The sequence below is a fragment of the Chamaea fasciata genome, unplaced genomic scaffold (assembly GCF_029207755.1).
Source record: "Chamaea fasciata isolate MVZ Bird 193981 ecotype frontalis unplaced genomic scaffold, bChaFas1.0.hap1 SCAF_5, whole genome shotgun sequence".
NCBI classification, from domain to species: domain Eukaryota; kingdom Metazoa; phylum Chordata; class Aves; order Passeriformes; family Sylviidae; genus Chamaea; species Chamaea fasciata.
The window spans coordinates 24,514,946-24,535,100 of NW_027094090.1; the positions used below are offsets into that span (position 1 = coordinate 24,514,946).

At 38.4% G+C, this 20,155-nt stretch overlaps 1 protein-coding gene across 3 annotated transcripts in view; it reads right to left on the bottom strand.

Moving 5' to 3' along the window:
* ST7 (suppression of tumorigenicity 7) overlaps positions 1–20,155 on the bottom strand; it is a 139,968-nt gene that overhangs the window by 27,362 nt on the left and 92,451 nt on the right. For all 3 annotated transcript variants that reach the window (XM_066183046.1, XM_066183047.1, XM_066183048.1), the window contains 3 exons: positions 18,993–19,147; positions 15,869–15,966; positions 3,861–3,975 (listed from right to left, as the gene is read on the bottom strand). In XM_066183046.1, coding sequence (XP_066039143.1) covers positions 3,861–3,975; positions 15,869–15,966; positions 18,993–19,147 — 368 coding nt within the window. The remainder of the gene's footprint in view (positions 1–3,860; positions 3,976–15,868; positions 15,967–18,992; positions 19,148–20,155) is intronic.

Consider the following 20,155-nt stretch of genomic DNA (forward strand, 5'->3'; position numbering starts at 1 on the left):
AGAAGGGGGCAGAGAAAAGAGAGTAGCTCTGAACAGGCTGCATTTCAGAAAAGTCACTTCTCTGTGCTAACTGTTTGGATTTCACTAAATTAAAAGTATTCCAAGAAAAAGAAGTCTCTGCCTCTAAAGTGTTTCTTGAAAGGCCTGCCTTTTGATGTAACACTACTTTAAAACAGGATTCTGCTTCAGTAAGCTGATACCAAATACAAAAGGGTCGAAGCATAGAGCAGAATGCGATCTTTTGTATTTAAACCCCATTTCCTTTCTATATGTTCTTTGCTCTAAAATATCGTCTCAAGTGAACTCCACATTTGGGACTCTGGCATGGTAACATGGCCTTTCTCCTTCTTTGCAAAGGGGTGTGTGAGAGAACAATCTGTATAAGGTGTTCATCCTGCAAACCAGAAGGCTTCGAGTCTCACTGGAAAACACTGTACTTTTAAAAAATGAAAGTAAGGACAGGTTTAGAGAAGAACCATTGCATCACTAAGATTAAATACAGAGGCACACATTTTTCCTAAACCTGACTTTAAATTGCCAGAAAAGTCTGAGTTTTCACACAGTGCCCAGGTTATCACTTAGTATCTAACAAAGCAACTGGATGCCCAGGGAAATTAATAAATCAGTTGCTCTAAGCATCACTATTAGCAGACCAACTTCCCCAGCCATAACTACTTCTGCTGTAAACAACACGGATATGTGTTAAATCAGAGCCAAAAATATTTTCAGAATTCAACAGTATTTAGGTCATCCTCACTCTACTGACAGACACTGAACTCTGAAACCATAATGATGTAGCTCAGCAACAGTGCATGCTGTTCCACTAATGAGACCCTTTTTCCATGAATAATGAGTATGGACATCAGCTCTGTTGCCAGGTACATAATATAAACACAATTTAACACATGGCTTTTGGTAAAGCAGTGCATCTGCTTGAAGAGGCTGAGGTTTCACATGATGTGGTCCAACATTTTAGCCCAGGGTGGGAGCAGGCTGCTCAAGGAAATAATTTGTTCATATGTTATCAAAATACAATAAATCAGGTTTGGTCTTAGTCAAAAAAAAGCAGTGGAGTGGGACCAACACAAACCGCAGATAGGAAAGTATAAATGAGTTCAGTGTTTTATATTCCAATAAATCTTACAACACATGAAGCTGATGAGTTCCAAAATGAGCTGAGACTCCCTGAGACAGGCCTTCTGAGACTCATGAACTCTAAGGGTTATACTGGCTAAGCCTGTGTTTGCTGAGTCTTTTTGCAAACCCAGTGCATACACACACCATACCAAAGTGTGAGTTGAAACTGCCTGTGTTCAAACAGCCAAAGTAAGAGCTTCATTTTCAAAAGTCTCATTTGTTCTGGTTCTATCAGATGCTTTTGAGAAAACGAATCACACTTTCAAGTTTTATCAACTTCCATGACATAAAGTGCTACCAAGGTTTGCTTAAAATCAGGGATCAGTGCTTTTGGGAGGCCAAAGTAGAGCTCGCACTGGAGTTTAGTCCTGAGATTCGAGAATACAGGTTTAATACCTTGTTCTGTCACAGTTCTGCTATTTCCCAGGACTATTACCTCATAACTACATTGAAGACTAGAAGGTGCCAACATACTGTGATGCCTGGGGAATAAAAACCAGCATTTCTACTTACTTGCTATTTAACATGGCAAAATAAAGAACATAGGAATCTCTCCCAGTGTCACAGGAATTACTGAAATACAAGGAGCTACTAGAGAGACTCTGATGTTATCACTTTAACTGCCAATTTCTTCCATCAGACTAAGTACAACCAAGATCTCTCCCAGAGTCATTACTCCTACTGAATGGCAGCACTCAAGGGCCTGGGTGACATTTTGATCTCTGTTTACAATGATTTGATTCCAAAAAGAGTTGAAAATATTCCACATTGGACTGGTAGGAGTGATTATCACTAATGTTGCTTGTAACCAGCTGCTTATTTATCTTTTTTTTTTTTTTTTTTTTTTTTTTTTTTAAATAGCCTCACCTCAGCCACAGTCTACTGCAAGAGTCTGAAATCCAGCAGGATGATCATGTTAGTACCAAGCCAGTGGTCTATTATAAGCCTCATTTAAATTTGTCTTAATTTCCTAAGTTATAAGATGTTAGAAGAAGGGAGTTAGCACATTTTCAGCAAGAACTTCTGCAGTTTTTTTGGCTATACCATCCAAAGACTCATTGCTGAACAAGTACAGCTCTTTGTACTCCAGTGAACATGCACCATCCCTTTGCCATGGCTCTGTGTGATGACATGGGCCCAAGTACTGGGGCTGACAGTGAGAAGCCACTGTCTGTGTGAGCTCTTCTTGTTCTGCTTTTTGGCACCCAGGCAATGCAACACAGAATGAAGAGGAATGAAGAGGAAGCAGAAGCAAAAAAAAAGGGTAGTTGGAAAAGATGTTAAGACAGAAGTTCTAAAGTGGATGGCAATGTCTCTTGACCATCACTGGCTTGAGGAGAAGATTTGGATAGGTAGGTAGGAAAAGCAGAAGAATGGAACTTGAATGAGGGGTACTGGCTGAACAAGGAGCCTTTGGTAGGAAGTGGGAGCAATTAAAAACTAAAACTGATCATGCAGAAGAGAGGACAACTAAGTAAGCAAATGAGACAGAAGACCAGTCAATTCCTTACAAGAATCCACGAGAAAGAGAAATGAGGAAATGAGCACTGTGGATATAGGCTCCAGTGTTCATATTGGTAGGCATTTATACAACAGTAGCTCAAATAATGTCTATCTATTTTTCCAGAACTGTGGATGCTTCAAGCCTTAAAATGTTTGTTCAAAGAACATCAGAGATAATAAGAGCTAGCAATAGAAAACATTTTAAAGGCTACAAGATCAACCTGGCAAAAGACTTAAGAAACATCAAAATTAAGACTACACAGGTTTCACTTAAGTCAGCTATTTGATCCATGCAGGTCATGATCTCATTTCTAGTTATATCATTATGGAATATTCCTTTCATAAACTCCCATAACCCAGTGCACAGAATGACACTTTTCTGAGGATGAACGAGGACTGTGCAGTAACATAATAGGAAACTGACATCCGTAGGTTCCCTGATTCACTTGATGCAGAACTTGGAAAGTGGTTACTGAGTAAGACAGGCACTGCAGGCTGATGAATGCTGCTCTAGAGAACTGGATTGTGTTCCTGTGTTGTCACCAAGTTTTTACGCAATACAAGGAAAATCCATTTAATTTGAACTAAACAAAGTATGCCAGTTGGTGCTTCCACCTCTGTGTCTCTGAAACCCTGGTTCTTCAAGTTTAAAGAGCTAGAGCTCCAGCAGCTGTGATTTGAACATGAAGAGCTGCAGTGCTGCATAAACCAATGTTTACTAAAAACAAAACAAAACAACAACAAAAAAAGAGAAACGTCCACCTAGTCTTCTGAGCTTTCCAAGGTTTCCCTATAAGACACAAAGTCTGCTACTCACTTGACTGCTATGAAGTTAAATCAGTGTTTTCTTCTATGCTACTAAGTCAACATTCACAAGTAAATCCACAGGGGAATTGACAATCTTTTCTTTAAAAAAGGTTTGAATAGCATGCAATAAAAATTCTGCAGAACCTAAACAGTCATTCTTTAAACATCAAGAGAAAACAAAGCACAGGGGAGCTGCTAGTGAGTGCCATTACCCTGTACACTGATTTAAGCATGGGTTGGCAGAAAAAAATGCACAGTATTTAATCTTTGGATAAAGTATTGTTTAAGAGCATGTATGAAGCTCATGCCTATCAATTTAATTACAGTGTTTCTTAAATTTTAGGAGTTTGACTTAAATACATTTCTTCTGTGTGTATCATCTAGAGAAAATACAAATTCATATTTGAACTTACCATCATACTTTGCTAAGACTGCCTGGACATCTGCATATGCTTGCAGTTCCAACAAAGCCTCTAGCAGGTTTTCATGGATGTTGAACATGCTGAGCAGGGGAAACTCCTTCATCAACTACAATCAATAACATATGAAAGGGTTAGATGATTAAAATGGAGAAGAGTTTCTTGTTCAAAATGCACTGAAATAGACAACACCACATTAAAACTCCCCTTGCTCTTAGTTCTTTCCCAGAGTTCACTATTATCTCATAAATTTCTGAGCTTATAATCGATCCTAGGCTAGGTTCTTGTCAAGACATGCGTGTAATAAGATGTAATTAGTCAAATCCAACAACCCAGCTATCTGAACACATAACCCTCCTTCAATGAACAGGCTTTTTCAAAGTGAAAAAGAGTTATTGTTCTGGGAAAGAATTTTCACCAGTGCAGCTCCAGTGTATCAGTAATATGTAATCCAGCATCTCCCTGGTATATTAGTGGGAAAAACAGAAAATACATTGAAAAACCACTATAACATAAAATGAGAGAAGCTTACATATATGCAACCACATTATCAAGCATGTAACATCAGGATTTATAATTGTAAATACTTTAGAACACAACTGCAATTGTGGCCAACATAAAAAAATGAGAAGGAGAAGGAGAAGAGGGAGGGGGAGGAGAAGGAGAGGGAGAAGGGAAGAGAAGAGAAAAGACAGTAGCAATAGAAAAGGTAAAGCTTATGCAAATCAAACACCATAACTACGGAATACATCTTGCATGACAAACTGCATGAAATACAGAGTTAAAATAATCTAACCTTATCACATGCAAGTGCCTTTACTTTATGAACTAAGCCATTGAGAGAATTGTATTTAGATATCCTCAGTTTCAGTATCTGCATAGATTCAAATGGCTGAAGCTGATACTCAATTGCACCTCTTTTTGCAAGTCACACTTATAAGAAGCATCCATGTTTTTTACTGCAGAATTGATTAAACAATATTTTTTATTGTCAGAGTGACTCTCTAAAGAACTGAAGTGTTAAAAGATCCTTGCTTCCTTGTGTCCCCTTCATGGCTGTTTAACTGCTTTTGTGACGTAGATTCAGCACGAAAAGGCCCCTGACAGTGAAAAACTGGGGTAGCTGATATTACCAATGCTTCTCAGAAACTTGCAGGGAAATACTAAAATTTACAATCTCTCTGATAGGGTTTATGAGAACAGAAACACTGTAACACACCAAGTAAAGAATATGATTCAAGATCAGCCTTGCTCTATTTGAAAATAATAAGCCAGATCTGAAAACTCTGACACTTAATACACCTACTTTTCAAGATGTAAACAGCAAAACTGATGGGAACCAGCAAACCTCAGTCTCACAAACAAATAAGGTAAAAGAAAAAAGGATTGAAACAAGAGGGATGGATATTCACCAAAAACTTAAAAAAATGAGAAACAGGTAATGCACCGGAGGTTCTTCATTCTGTTAAGAAAGAGACCTTAACAGGTAAACAGAGAAGAAAAGCACAGAGAATTTCTTCTTGTGAAATGGTTTGATATAAGCTAATGAAGAACTATTCTGACCTTAGGACTCTAAATTTCTCTGCCTGGAATAGCACTGACTTTGCTGCAGTTTGAGGATTCTTAGAAGATGAAAGCAAGAATGGCAGTATTTTGTTTAATTGATTATATAAATTTCTGGTGAGAGTCAGGATCACTGAGAGAACAGCTGAAAGAGGTCACTGAATTTTTCATGTTAATGGCATGGGGATGGCCATAACCTCCCAGTTTCATTGTCAGGAGCTGAACCTGTGAAAAAGAGAAACAAAACTGCATAGTTTGAAAGCTTTTCTCCCCCATTAAAAAAAAAAAAAAAAGACCACAGATCCTGGGGTCTTGATGCTCATGTAGGTTAAGTGAAAGGGTTTGAGAATAAAATAAAAAGTTTAAGTCATTGTTTGTGAAAAGAAGTGACTGCAGGTGAAAATTCACACAGTTGGATTCATTAGTTAAAGATCCATCGTTAAGTTTACTTTTCTTCATTCCTGTCCTTACTCACAACTGGATTTTTAAGAGAGGAAGCTACTATTTGGCAGGAAAGAGCATGACAGAATCTGGCTCTACATAAATGTGATTTAAAGTTCAGAATGAACATCTTGCAAAGAAACCCCTCTAAGGGATTAAGAAAGATTATCTCTGCTCATTGAGAATGAATAACGGCTGGCAAAATAACGCTCCCTCCATCAGTGAAGAAAAGGGAAGAGCTGCAGCTAGTTATAGAAGTAGTCTGGCCAGTAAAAGCCTTTACTCTGGTTCTCTGCCTCTCACTGACATCACTCACTGATTATTTTTTTTGCTATTTTAATTAGGTTCTGTCAGAGTGATAAAGCCTGTCTCAGACAGCAGAGGAGTAAAGGTCACTGTCTGGACTGCCAGGCCTCCAAACTGAAAAGTGTTAATAAAGGTTTCATCTGGGAAAGGTCGAGCGCTAGGAAGTCCAACCCAGGAATACTGAACTCAGTTAACATTGTAGCCTCAAAAATAAAACAACTCTAAAGTGACCACTCAGCTATGTGAACACTGACTGTGCATAAATGACAGTATATTTGCTATTAAAAAAAAGAAAAAGAAGACATGAACTCATTTCTCTGTCATATCTGGATGTAGAATTTCTAGTTCTCACTGCAAATAATTTCCAGTCACAGTAAAAACTTGTTTACTGAGAAACTTGCCAGAAAGTAAAGCCACTTGGATGGAAGAATATTATGACAGGTCATCTTTCAGGTCTCATAGTGAAAGCAAACACTGGGAAAGAAAAAAACTGCCACAAAGGTCTGGTGTAGACTGGTCAGGGCAGGCCACATACTGGGTCATGCTGAGGAGCAATGGGGAGCAGACTGAGCTTGCTCCCCTCCCCAGCAGATGGAGGGGGAGCTGGCTCATACTCCACACAGAGATGTAAAGATGGGCACATTATTCTGAAACACAAGTTGAAAAACACACCCTGGAGTTCCCCAGATCTGTGCCTCATTGAGCTCTAATCTGGCCTCCGGTTTAAGAGGCACAGACATCCCTTTGCACCCAATGGTTTATTTTCTGCAAGGTTACAGAACAGTATTTGCCAAATCATTTGGCTTATAAATTTTAATTATTTTTACTTCTTTACTGTAACCTGAGAAGTACTTTTGAGTGGCAAGCACTGCACTTGAAGAAAGGATGAAGACTGCTATCATGTTTCTCCAAACCTTCGGACCTCAAGAGACAGCCATCAAATTCAGTACTCAAGATTTCCTGAGCCACAGAGCTACTACACCATTTCACATGTACACTACTTAGGACAAAAAATGCCATTGTAAAATTCCTGTAAGCTGGTTTCTTGGCTGTCATTAAAAAGAAATGTACCATTGAGCTAAACTCGTTTTCACGCTGTGTGGAAACAAACACCACATGGCTATAAATGTATTCCCTCCTTACAACATGAGGATATTCAAATGGCTGTGGAACATATCATACCAAATCTATGTTCACACAGAATTTACTTCGAACTTGTATTGGTCAAAATACGCCCTAGCTATCAAAGTCAGACGTGGAGCTGGGTTATTGCACATTCTCTTCAATCCCTCTCCGTGTCTGGGGGAAAATGGGTACAGATGTAGAAAGTGGAGTTGCTTTTCTTTGAAAGAGTAATTAGGTATACTGCAAATATAAAGAAAAGGTAGCTATTGCAGATAATTCAGTTTTAATTTTTTAGATAAATATATTTTGGGAATATAAATTTGCAGAAAAAATTCTGTAAGTAAGTCTGACACAACATGACCATATCTGAGCACTAGTCCCAGAAGCACCCTGTTCTCAGACTCACTTCAATTCACATTACAGGGTGTAGGTTCACTGATTCTGTGCTCGATATGAAAAAAATGATGATAGGAAAAAATGCCTTATGATACAAAGAAATCCACATCTGATTTGTTGGATGAGGAACAAGTTTTATCTCCCAAAGGAAATTCATTGAAGAAGATTCCTTAACTGACAGTATTTCAGTTATTGCCATTTTCATTTAGATCTTAATTTTTAAACATTTTCAAGGAATGTAGCTTTAATGTCTGCATCCATTATTCTCCCTGTGACAACATTAACATCATGAAACAATTAACCAAGAAACATTATTTGTGGAGAAACCCATTATAACCTGCAGCTTATGCCTATAACTAGACCCCAGGACTCAAGGGAATACAAAGGTGGACAAATGAATAATAGGTTGTACATAACCTGCTGTCGACACATTTACTCTCCATTTGCACGATGGTTGCATGCATGGTCACAAATGTTATGGGCAGGGCATGTAATCATTCATTGCTGCTTGTACTTCTATATACTCCACAAACAGTAACATTTGTCTGATCAATGCATTCAACTTAATGCGTTCATAAAAAGGAAGTGGGAATTTATCTCAAAGAAACAACATGAAAACAAGGGAAATGCAACGCAAACAGTGAAACTGTTACAACCTTCATTCCTAACGCGTATGTTCCTGCAGTGAGTACCTGAAATGGAAAACTCTGTCTCCTAAAAAAAGAATGACTGAGGCTGCCACCTTTCACGTGAAGGGTCCACCAAAACTGAAAGACCAAACACACAGTATGGATAGCACTGGCATTTTCACAAGTGTTTTGCATAAACTGCTTTATGGTGTATGACACGAAATGTGTTCACTGAACAAGGCAGGGAAGGTAAAACTCCAAGCCATTTCTGAGTAGAAAAACAGAAGCCTCCATTTCTGTGGGCTTCATGGTCTGCAGATGACCTTTCAGACGTCTAAGCTCTGACCGAAGCTCCCCCTGGGCTTAAGGCATTTGCAACATGTCACTCCACGTTGACCTTCTGATGTCTAATTAGATACACTAATTCTTAAGTTGTTCTCCTGGCCAACTCTCCTGGCAAAGACAGAAGAGCAGAAACACTATCAGCAGACTAAAGTCAGCACACAAAAGGGCTCTCTTAACAAGGTCAGATGCATAAAAATCAGTCTAACTCCTGGTCCTAAAAGTGCAACTTACTCCACCACTGTCTCATTGTGACTGTGATTCATGTGATGCAAACACATCATAGCTCTTGGAGTTGGAAAATTATCTAAAATACACTGAACCTACCTGAATTAAAGTTCTGCTTAACTATAGCAAAAGTAGGATTCTGTCAATTCATTAATTCCTCTACGTGCTGCATTCCTTTCAGTAAATAATCACTATTTTGTTTGAAAGCAGCTCTACAGTTACTCTTTCACAGCTCAGAGAGAAGAGCAGCTAAGAAACCGAATCTGTCAGATCCTATTCTTTTGAAGCTTGGAAATGATTAGCAGTAGGATCCTTCTATTTTCCTCATATGTGGAATTCAGGAAATTTGACAATTTCAGAGTGTCAGAAGAGAACCCAGATCGAGTTTACGCTAACTCTGGGATGGCATGGGTTTATAATTTGCCAACATTCCATTTTAAATTTGAATTTTGACCTACTGCTGCATAATATTCAGAGAAAATATGACTTCTCTTCAGTGTAGGATTAACAACGAGTAAATGAAGTGAAAACTATGTTCCTAAATATGCAAACTCTAAGGAAATATGTTAGAACATGCAACCTTTTTGTTCTCTCTTAATTGAGGGATTAAAATCTTTAGAGTATGACAAGTTCTTTAAAGAATACAATTATGAAAATGCTGTTATTTGGACTATGCTGTAAAAATGCATGTATTTCAGGAATAAAACTAATTTTCAAGACAGATGTGGCATGAACCCAGAAGAGCACAAGTTGTTCCAGATTTTATACTTCCTACTAAATAATCACATTATATAAAACTAGTAATAGTGCTAAATTATAATAATGTTTTTTACATCAAATATTAGTAACTTTATAGAGCATGAAAATAAAGTCATTACTCATAGTCCTGCTCAGAATAAAAATTCTTTATTTGCATCACAGATTCACAGAATGTTCTGGGTTAGAAAGGACCTTACAGATTATCTATCTAGTTCAAACTCCCCTGCTGAGGGCAGGGACACCTTCTGCTAGAAACAACCTGCTCATGAAAATTCATATTAAATACATCTAATTCTCCCTGAAAGTAAAAGTGGCTACTAAGATGTGGCAAAAGCAGTAGACAGAAGCAGAATTAATCCTTGAAAGAACATCTCTAATTACTTTTTTCAGAAACTGAGAAACTGATGTCTTTTTAGAAGTGGATTTTTAAGTGAAATAATCTAGGAGCTCAAAACTGAGCTAGGAGATTCCAGGGAGATAGATGGAAGACCATAATTAAAGTACTATACAAGTCTCTGAATATGGAGTGATGCAAGATGGTGGACAAAAAAGAGTCCAGTTACCAGAGTTCCCATCAAGACTATGGGACTGACTATATTCTATCTTAAAAGGCAATGCTGGAAACCTGTAATTGATATGAGAAACATACATGGTCAGTTTATGTAGTAGTCACCAAATCTCTAGCTTTTCAGAGTTCTGGGCAGAATCACAGTCATGACTAAAAGTGAGTGGTCTGAGTCATGTGAAGATAAAGGAAGGGATAAACATCACTAGGAGAATCACAGCAGTCTCCCTTTTAAGAGCCCACTGAAACGAGGGATATTCCAACTCGCTCTACCCACTTAACATACCATGTGAATCTGTGACCAAACAGTCATTGAATATACAGAGATATGAAAATGTTAAAATCAGCATTTATCACTTGCCATTACTGCAGTGCTTGTGTATCAGAAGAACAATTAACTGAAGATACCACTATGCGGTGGAGACTGGCAAATATCACTATACACAAGAGTAGCAAAATATATGGAAAAGTATAGTAGTAAATTAGTAAAATCTATGAGGTAAGACTTGGTCCCATTGAACTAGGTACTCTCCCCTCAAATTTTAAAAATTGGCACTTTAAACAACTGCTGCGGATGTTAATAAAACTAGAATCCCACTCAAGGCAGAGCATCCTGCCTAACCTGACGTGTGCAACACAAGCCAAAGAGTCTGACTCACTAATCCTTGCCTCAAGCACAGAAGCCTTTGGGAGAGACAGACAGTAGCTGTCGATGCAAGTAGCTGCAGGAATCGTGCTGTTAATTTGCTAGTGATCATAACATCTTTATTAGGAATAAGTACTCTCTTTGTTTTACAAAACTGGATAATTTGAGGTGCAGAACACTGTTCTGGCTATGTATTTGTCTTACTCAAGAAGTAATCAGCAACACACACAAGAATACAGAATTCAACAGAATATTGAATAGAAATCCTTATTCAAAGCTAACAAAAGAAGTTGCCAAGAAAATATGCTAGATTTGCAGAACTATCGTACCAGCAACCAATCAGAAGAAGATAAAAACCCAGCCTACCCATATAATTAAAATTGATTTAGTGTGGTTGAGTACCCTCTCAAACCCTTCAAGAGACAAAACCTCTCAAACTATTTCAGATGCTTCGGGCAGCCCAGCTGTTTACAGAATTTTTCATGCAGCCAGTGGATAAGCATGCAGCACTCTTGATAACACAAGTTGCTTAGGTGAACTCTGTGGCATAAGATATGCATTTAGTGACTGCAGGTGACTACTAAGACGAGCGCACAAACACACTCAACTGAAGTATCCTCAGCAAGGTTCTCAGAGCTAAATATGGAGAAGCAGACTTCTAGGTCCTTTATTGTGATCTGAAGAGTAATTTCTCAGTATATATGATTGATACTAGAAAATACACTTTTCTGACCCTGAAAAAGTGTTTTTCTTTCTATGCTTCTCCAAACTTAAGGAAGATTTAAGGACCTGGCGACCCTCTTCTCTCCCTAAGCCTCACTCTATTCTGAACAAAGTTGCTGAGCATAGAGCAAGCTGCGATTCCACTGTGTCTCAGAAATATATACTTAATAAGAACACAAAGCAATCTTCAAGGGAATGCATGCCCATGGGGCAGGAGATAAATACACTCTCGAATGAGTTTCTTTCATCTTTTCTCTGAAGGAGGAAGCAATTAAGAACTTCTACTAGCATACCTTTTGCCAGCCACCCTTCTCTCATAAACATGTATCTCCCTTCAATTAAAGCTTGTTCCACCAAATGTTCTGCAGAACAATCCCAAGAAGATCCAATTAATTTGACAATTCATTTTCTTGCATGGTACCATTTTCATCTGGATACTCCAGTGACCCAGTTAAGAAAAATTACTGTGCTGGCTTGCTTCTAAATTCAGTGGTGCAGTCACTAATTCAGCTGCCCACAAAGCAGAGAGGGAAGTGCCTTTGCATACCCTCCACATCCTCTCTGGTTTCAATCAATGAAAAACACAAAATGCAAACCTAGCACATTCCTGTTTTCTTCCACTGTAATGGTGAGGGAATCTGAAAAGAGCAGATGGAAAGCAGGTAGCACAAAAGGCCACCCTTGCTTATCACCACTACTGGCTTGCAACATTGTCTACAAGGAAGATTCAATGTGAAGGGATACTGAAGATTACTCACAGACACCACCATGGCCTTTTGCCTCTGCACATACTAAATTCTCCAACATAATTTAGAACCAACTACTTAAAATCCTCCTAACATAATCAGCACAACAAATAAAACAACGAGCACTGTAGACTTTCTCCTTGGGGAGAGTAAAAGCAATCTAGTTCCCTCACAGACCATATCATGCTCCGTATAAACGATAATAAAACTGGAATAATTCTGTTGACTACATTGGAGTTATTCCAACAATACACTAATCAAAATGAGATCACAAGTTAACTCAATATATACAAATAGTGACAGCTGCTGGTTTCTATAGCAAAATATAGTAAATAATTATCATCAGAAATACAAGCAAAAGCAACACCTATGTATGACTCTATTACATGCTTCCATGGAAACTGCAGGTTTGTATTTCTCATTAATTCAACTCAACTGAATGAATTACATTCAAGCAGCAAAGCCAGCAAAAAAAAAATATACTGTCTCAAAATCAATCACAGAAGCAACAGAAATTCCTACTCAGTTTTTTAAAATTAAAGCACCCTTGATTTTAAACAGTTTTTAAAATCAGTTTTAAAAAAAGTCCCTGGCTTTAAATACTTTCAATATAATATTAAGAAATATGATTTTCCTATCAGCAGTGTATATAACCATAAAATCAAACTCTTATTTAAGTCACCAACAGCTCATTTCCGTTCCATTAAGGTGCTTTAAGTAGAATCTCAGTCTTTTCTTACACAAAATCCAAGGAAGACAATCTAATCCATCAGTAATGTCCTCAAGATGGCCTCATGTATGCAATAAATTAAACACTCTCAAAAATTTTATTTTTTCGAAGTGGCAAAGACTCACTACATCCCAATCATATTTCCCAGATGGTGTCATGAACCTCTTAACACTTCATTTCCATCATGTTCCATGTCTTGAGAAACCTGTTTTCAATCTTCCAAACACAAACAGGGCCTCCGCCCTCTGTTCCCTGATGTTAGATTCAGCAGCCCCCAGCCAACACACTCTTTGTATTCTTTTTGGGATGAATAAATTAATCTCCTTCCTCATCAATCACAAAGAAACATTCAATGACAGATTAACGTTCTTCAAACCACTCCATACGTGTACTACTTATGTCTTCTATGAAGAAATGGAGGATATGCATTCATCAGAAATAAGTAGCTCCAAGCCAGTCTAAGAAAGCAGCTGCAAAGCTGACTTGACCTTAATCTTGCTCCCAGTGTACTGGAGCTGTGACCTGGAGTTACTGCTGCTTTAGTGTTTCATCTAGAGACTTGCTAATTCTCAGCTTTGCTTGCTTAAAATGAAGAGCTCCAGAGGCATCTAAATTCAGTTCTGAGGGTTTGGCTCAGTGTCTGTATGTGGGAAAACACAGAATGCATTGATCTGAGTTGAAACTCTCTAAGATGAAATTCCATCTTTATACCTCCTTTGTCTTGCTTCCAGTCCTTTCATTTTAACGAAACATTCCTGTTGAAGAATGTTTTCTGTTCTTCCAAGTGTCCAATAACTGAGGACTCTGGGTCTCCCTGTTATTGCTGCCTCTCAAGATCCACGTTGTACTTAATTTCAACCATTTTCTGTTTTGCTTATAAATTTTAGATAATTTTATCTCTAGTGAAAGAATAAGTCATTCACTACTCAAAGCTCTGTTTCTCACCTTGCATAAGAGATCTAGGACTAGACAGAGCACCCAAGTCCCCAAACCAAGTGTTCTGCACAGACAACTATCCATACATATTGACATCAGCAGAAGAATGCTTCACAGAGTATCCGTTCCCCAGAGTCCTATCTACAAATCACAGAACACGTTCAGCAGCCCATAGTAAGCTCCAGAATTTGCCATAATTACGATGTGTGATATTTGAATGGGAAATTCAAAATTTTATTTTTCTTGTGTATTAATGCCAGAACTTAAAATTCCAATGTCTTTCCCAAAAACATTTCAGTATTTGTCCCACAGTGCTTGTGTAACAAAATTCATGAAGAATCAGTGGAGCTGGCTGGCCTGAAAACAATGTTTTTGAAATCAACGTTCTCCCAGCTGACCAGAAGACTGCTAAACCAGGTCCTTCTTCTTCATCCCTCTGTCTCACACTCCTAGCTGTACAATGGCTGTTTTTTTGACAAGCTCTTTTTCAACACCTCTGTCTGGGATTCTAGTGATTCTGAAGATTGAGAGTTGTGTGCCTGAAGAGCCTCAGCAAAAGTCAGAAAACAAAGTTACTCACCACTTGCCATCTGTAGATATTTAGGATGAGAACCTGCATTATTATGGTGAACTCTGCTCAAAGTTTTCAAAAAATACTCGTAAGCGCTCCAGTTGCAGGAGAAGATGGATTCAAGTCCTGGATTCCAAGATGGCAAACACACTTGCCCTACTGCTCCTGATGTTCAGCACCAGAGAGTCACTTTGCTTTTTACATTGAAATTCCCACTGACATGTAACAAGAATTTCCCTTTTCATTAGGCAAGTTCCTGGACCATTCATCTGAGCTGCCTAAAGCACACTCTACAGGTGCTTCATTCCAATCTGGGATTCTATTTAGTGCATTTAAAATTTAACACCTGCATCCTTAATTTTCAGAAATATGGATCTTGCTGGATTCATCTCTTCCATTTTTCTGTGGGAGCTGCAATATGAAGTGTAAGAAAGAAAGGAAACTGGGAGGTAGTTTTACCATCATCTGCCCAGAGCTGTAGGGCTCTATTCCTCCTTCTGTCACAGACTTGCTAGCTCAGGTGGTATGTCACCTCATGCAGATTAAGAACTGTGTTCCTAATCTGCATCCTGGAAACATCATTTAAAGAAATGCTGGGCATTCACTGCTATGTCTTAACTTTAGCATTTTAGATACTTGAAACATGTACATTGCCTAATGTGAACAGCTGCCCCTTCTGCCACCTCCAAAATAACTCCTGTTCAGTGTTTCAAGTCTGTAGCTTTGTGGCTTACTGACTTGTAACTACCACCGGTAGCTCCCTTGCCTACAAAGACAGAATGCAGTCAGCCCCCATCTCAGAGGGAGTTCAGTTAATTACAGGTTCATTACTTGGGGATTCACTTTTCAGTGATAGGTTTTGCATGAATAAATAGCACTGTCCTCAGAGCCGCACAGTGTCATGCAAACAATGCACAGAGCCAAACTGAAGCTTTTAAGGAGAAAACAGAACACTTAAGATCCACTTATGAAGTTAGCAGCATTCATCACATAGCTCAGAAAAAAAAAATATTACTAACTTCATGATCAAATAATTAAAGACTGCACTTCGTTGCACATGTACCAGGATGGGGAACTCAGTCTGCATGGGTAACCACCCATCTGGTATTTGATGCTGCCTTCATAACCTTATAAATAAATAATCACTTCAGTTAGTGATCTTTGTGCACATTACACACTCAAAAGAACTTCCAGCAATGCTGAATGAAGCAGGAATGGCTGCTAACTTGCAAGAAAATGTAGCATTTCTGTACTACTATTATGTAAATACCACATGCGAAAAAAGTTCAAACTCACATCTCTCATCATTTTCACTGCTTCCCTGGTCCTCCCCAGCTTTCTTGCACACATTGCCAGTCTTCTTTTAATATATACTAACACATTGGTATCCCTTCCTGTAAAAGAGGAAAAAGAAATAGCATTAAGATAAAAATGATAAAACAAAGGTTCATTTAGTATTCCAACACAAAAGGAAACAGTTTGCTTTCAACTGTTTTCTTATTTGCTGCCATCAATACTTTCACAAGAATTTTAATAAAACGTTAACAAATTCTGAAGATTTAGATGTGGCATAATAGCACTGAAACCAGTGGAAATAATCCAGATATACAGTGGTATAAGTAAATACTCTTGGGTTGGCCTTGCACTGGTGAAATGTAACCAGATCTGAAGGTACAGTGATGTACATGCTTGTCAACGAGAAGTATTAAAGCAAATCCTCGTCCTCCTAACAATCTTTTTCTTAATGATCAGAAGAAAAGTATACTCTGAAGTTTCTGTTTACAGCCTTTACTCATTACCCAATTATCATCTTCAAATTCCTCACACCACTAATTACAGATGGAAAATTAACATATTTCAGATATGATAGTCCTGTGTGTCAGAAGATTCCCTAACAGCGAAGATGACAGAAACTAAACAGCAGTTTTAATTATTCTCTTGGAGAATTCTTACTCCTTTCATTTCTCATTTGCTCCAAATGCAAACTCTTAAAATACTTCTGGACGAACAGGAAATGAGCGGACAGATAATCATCTATAAAATTACTGAATCATGAAAATGTAAGACACCTGCTACAAATTATCTTTGTGTATAGCATGTGGTCTGTAAAGATTTTTAGCCTATTCTGAACATTTTCAAGCCTTTCATAATAAGAACAATATGTGTGCTGAAAACATTCCAAGTACCTACAAACGGTTTTAAAGCTGTGATTAAAATTTTCAAACAGATTAAGGAGCAGGTTGAAAGAACTTACTTTAGAGGAAAATATAAATAAGGAGAGTAGAATTTCTTTAGCTTTATTCTGTATTATCTGGTTCCTTATCTCTTTTTATTGATTCCTATCTATTTAATACACAATTTATCAGTTACATCTGTTTAAACACGTTTATGTAGTGTGCTATGAAGTATACATTTCAGTTTAAGCTTCTTTTCAGGATTTTGAGCAGGAATGGTCAAACGACATCCACTTACTATGAAATCAAGTTAAGTTTTCAGGCCAAAATTCTCTGAGGTTACTAATGACTTGGGATGCCTAACACGAGCAACCTTAAAAATAAAATTTGCCTTGCTTTCTATAAACTATCACCTTTTGAAAGAGGGCAAGTTGGGTACTCAACTTTATTTACTCTTTATGGTCTAACAAAATATTATATGAAGGAGGTAGAGCACATGAATAAACAGAAACATGGAACAAGATGTTGTTGTGCAAGAGATTACAGTGTATTTCACTTTTAAAAGATAAAATGCCCACTCTTCACCCCATAATTAACTCTGAAGACCAGATTAGGGATGCAAGACTTCTCAGAGCCATGGAACTGCAACACATGTCCCTCCTCCACAGTCCCTCCTCTCCACCTTTGCAAACCATGCAGAAGTCCAGCATATAATCAAAAGAATTCTGTGTGAAGCCCCTGTGTCCAGGGCAACATCTGAGGCTGGAGATTCTCTAATTTCTGTGGGTGCACACTGACATTTTCAAGGGGAGACAGTGTGGTACAGATGAGTGGGATGATCTGAAGTCCCCCCAGATGATGTGGTCAGAGCCGGCAGTCACTTTTCAACCTCCCGGCTCTGTGACAATGCACTTAGTTTTCCGATTCAATGGGTTACTTCCCCCGCTGCAGTACTGAAGGTTCAGGGTGTCAAATCTGAGGATGACAGTAACCACCTAGCACACACAGGTTACAGAAATACCATACCTGTATCTCCCTGCACAAACTTTCCCAGGTTACCTTGGATAAAAACATTGTGACATGGCTTGCTAACTAATTATTGTGTACTTTTCACAGCATTGTTGCACTCAGGATGGATTGAGTGCACAAACTAAGGTTTCACAGACAACCATAAGCCTGACAGAGCCCAAAAATTGCTTCAAGGGCTCAGCTGCTCTACATTTTTACTTTCACCAAAAACGAACAGATCATCCTAAATATGATTTTACAACAGAAAAATGTTTAAAATACTACCCCCAGCTTTATGAAACCTTGGATTTTCAGGTATAGACTTGCATACACTTTTGAAACCAGGGATCACAGACAATTCTTCTATGTACAATTTTTATCAGTAATCTTCAAATTATGTAAAGTAGCCAGAGGGTGTGAAATCAGGTCCTGAGAAACCTGAAGATGCCTGAAAGTATGCTAGTGCTTGTATTTATGTAATTAATTTGTGCTATTTTTGCCTAAGATATCCACTGCAGTCTAGAAATAACCTTGACTGTTTGCTTTATTATCTTTTTGGTAATTTACTGTCAGTGAATGTATTTTCTTAGATTTAAGGAGAATCTAATAAATAGCACAGCAGATAAATCTGCTTATTCAAAATTTTTAAAAAAGTAATAAAAATCTAGACTTTCAATTAAAGCACTTTATTATGCCAGTTGTTAAATTTTATGTTTCTGTGACCTTTCTTAATAAATGCAACTAACTTCAAATGTCCCACTGGTTAATGGTCTCATTAACTTTTACACAGAACAACACAGTGTAAGCAATTACCCCCAGAGGTGATGGAAAGAGCAGGCAAAGCAACGCTTCACTCCTGTTTCCACCACACTATACTGCATTTTCACAACATGAGCCCGGGTTTACAAAATGGCTAAAGGCAACTTCCTTAAAGAGTGTTCAGCTTTTTCTGAATGTCATATCTCTTTGGTTCTGATACCTTTTCTTTTCTGTTAAGTAAATGCTTAAGTATTTTCTGCCATGACAAAAAAGAAGGCACATCCATGATCTGAGCATTGACAGCTCAGCAACAGAATCGAGCAAAAACACTAAAACAGAATAGTCTGGCTCTAGGGCCATATCCCAACCAATGTCAAACATTGAGTGCACAGTTCTTAGAGGGAAAACAAAAAAAAACAAACACCAAAATCCTAAATCCAAAGAACTCTTTGGAAGTTCTGTCCCTCCTAAAAACTTACTGTGTTGGGCTTCATATTGGGCACCATGGTGCTGTAGCTGCTGACTGCGCCTGTAACAGCCCTCTCCAGCTTTCAGAGCCTGTTTGAACAGCTTCTCTGCTTCTACAATGGTTGTAGCTTCCTCTTCAGCTAAGAGAATATAAGCAGTAGCACACCTGCAAAAATATCAGAGGAAAAACCATGAGAAAGGTATGTGAAGTAAAATCTGTATGAAGACACGCAGACTGGCAAGGATGTACTAAATACAGAGGAAAGGAAATTTTTTCATGTACCTTTCTGACGAACTATTCTGAAGAATAAATATTCTGTCAATCACGCCATGACTCTCATTTTTAGGTACTGTATCACTCAGCCCTTGAGTACACCTACTGACAACTGCCCCAGAAAGTATAGCACTGTCTCACTAAGCCTACATCTCTAAAACTCCTTCTGGAAATCAAGACTAGTTTTATGCACTATTGTTTTAATATAAACCATATCCCATACTGTAATGACATGAAAAGAATCAACAGAACTGTAACACTTGCCATGTAAAAAAAATGGATTATAAATGTAGTTGTAAAGATAAAACAACAACAACAAAGAAAGCCCAACCCAGACCAAGCAAAAACCAAAACAGTAATGTGCCCTTGCCGCAGAGCTGCAGTAGAAGTGTTTCCAGCAGACAGAGGGAGGTGATCCCTCCCCTCTAGTCAGCCCTGATGAGGCCACATGTGGGTGTGCTGTGTCCACTTCTGGGCTCCCCAGTACAAGGACATACTGCAGAGAGTCCAATGAAAGGCCATGAAGGTGATTAGGGACTGGGGCATCTCACATATGAGAGAAGGCTCAGAGAGCTAGGACTGTTCAGTCTGGAGAAGAAAAGGCTTTGGGGGGAATTTGTCAAAGTTTGTAAATACTTGCAGTGAGGGAGCAAAGAGGAAAGTGCCAGGTTCTTTTTAGTGGTTCCCAGTGACAGGACCAGAGGCAATGGACACAAAATGAGACACAGGAGGTCCCCCCTGAACCTCAGAAACACTTTTTTTACCGTAAAGGTGACTGAGCACTGGTACAAGCTGTTCAAGAAAATTGTCAAGTCTCTCTCCCTGGAGACATTCAAAAGCCTGCTGGACACGGTCCTGTGCAGTGCATTGCAGGTGGCCCTGTTTGAAGGGAAGGGCTGG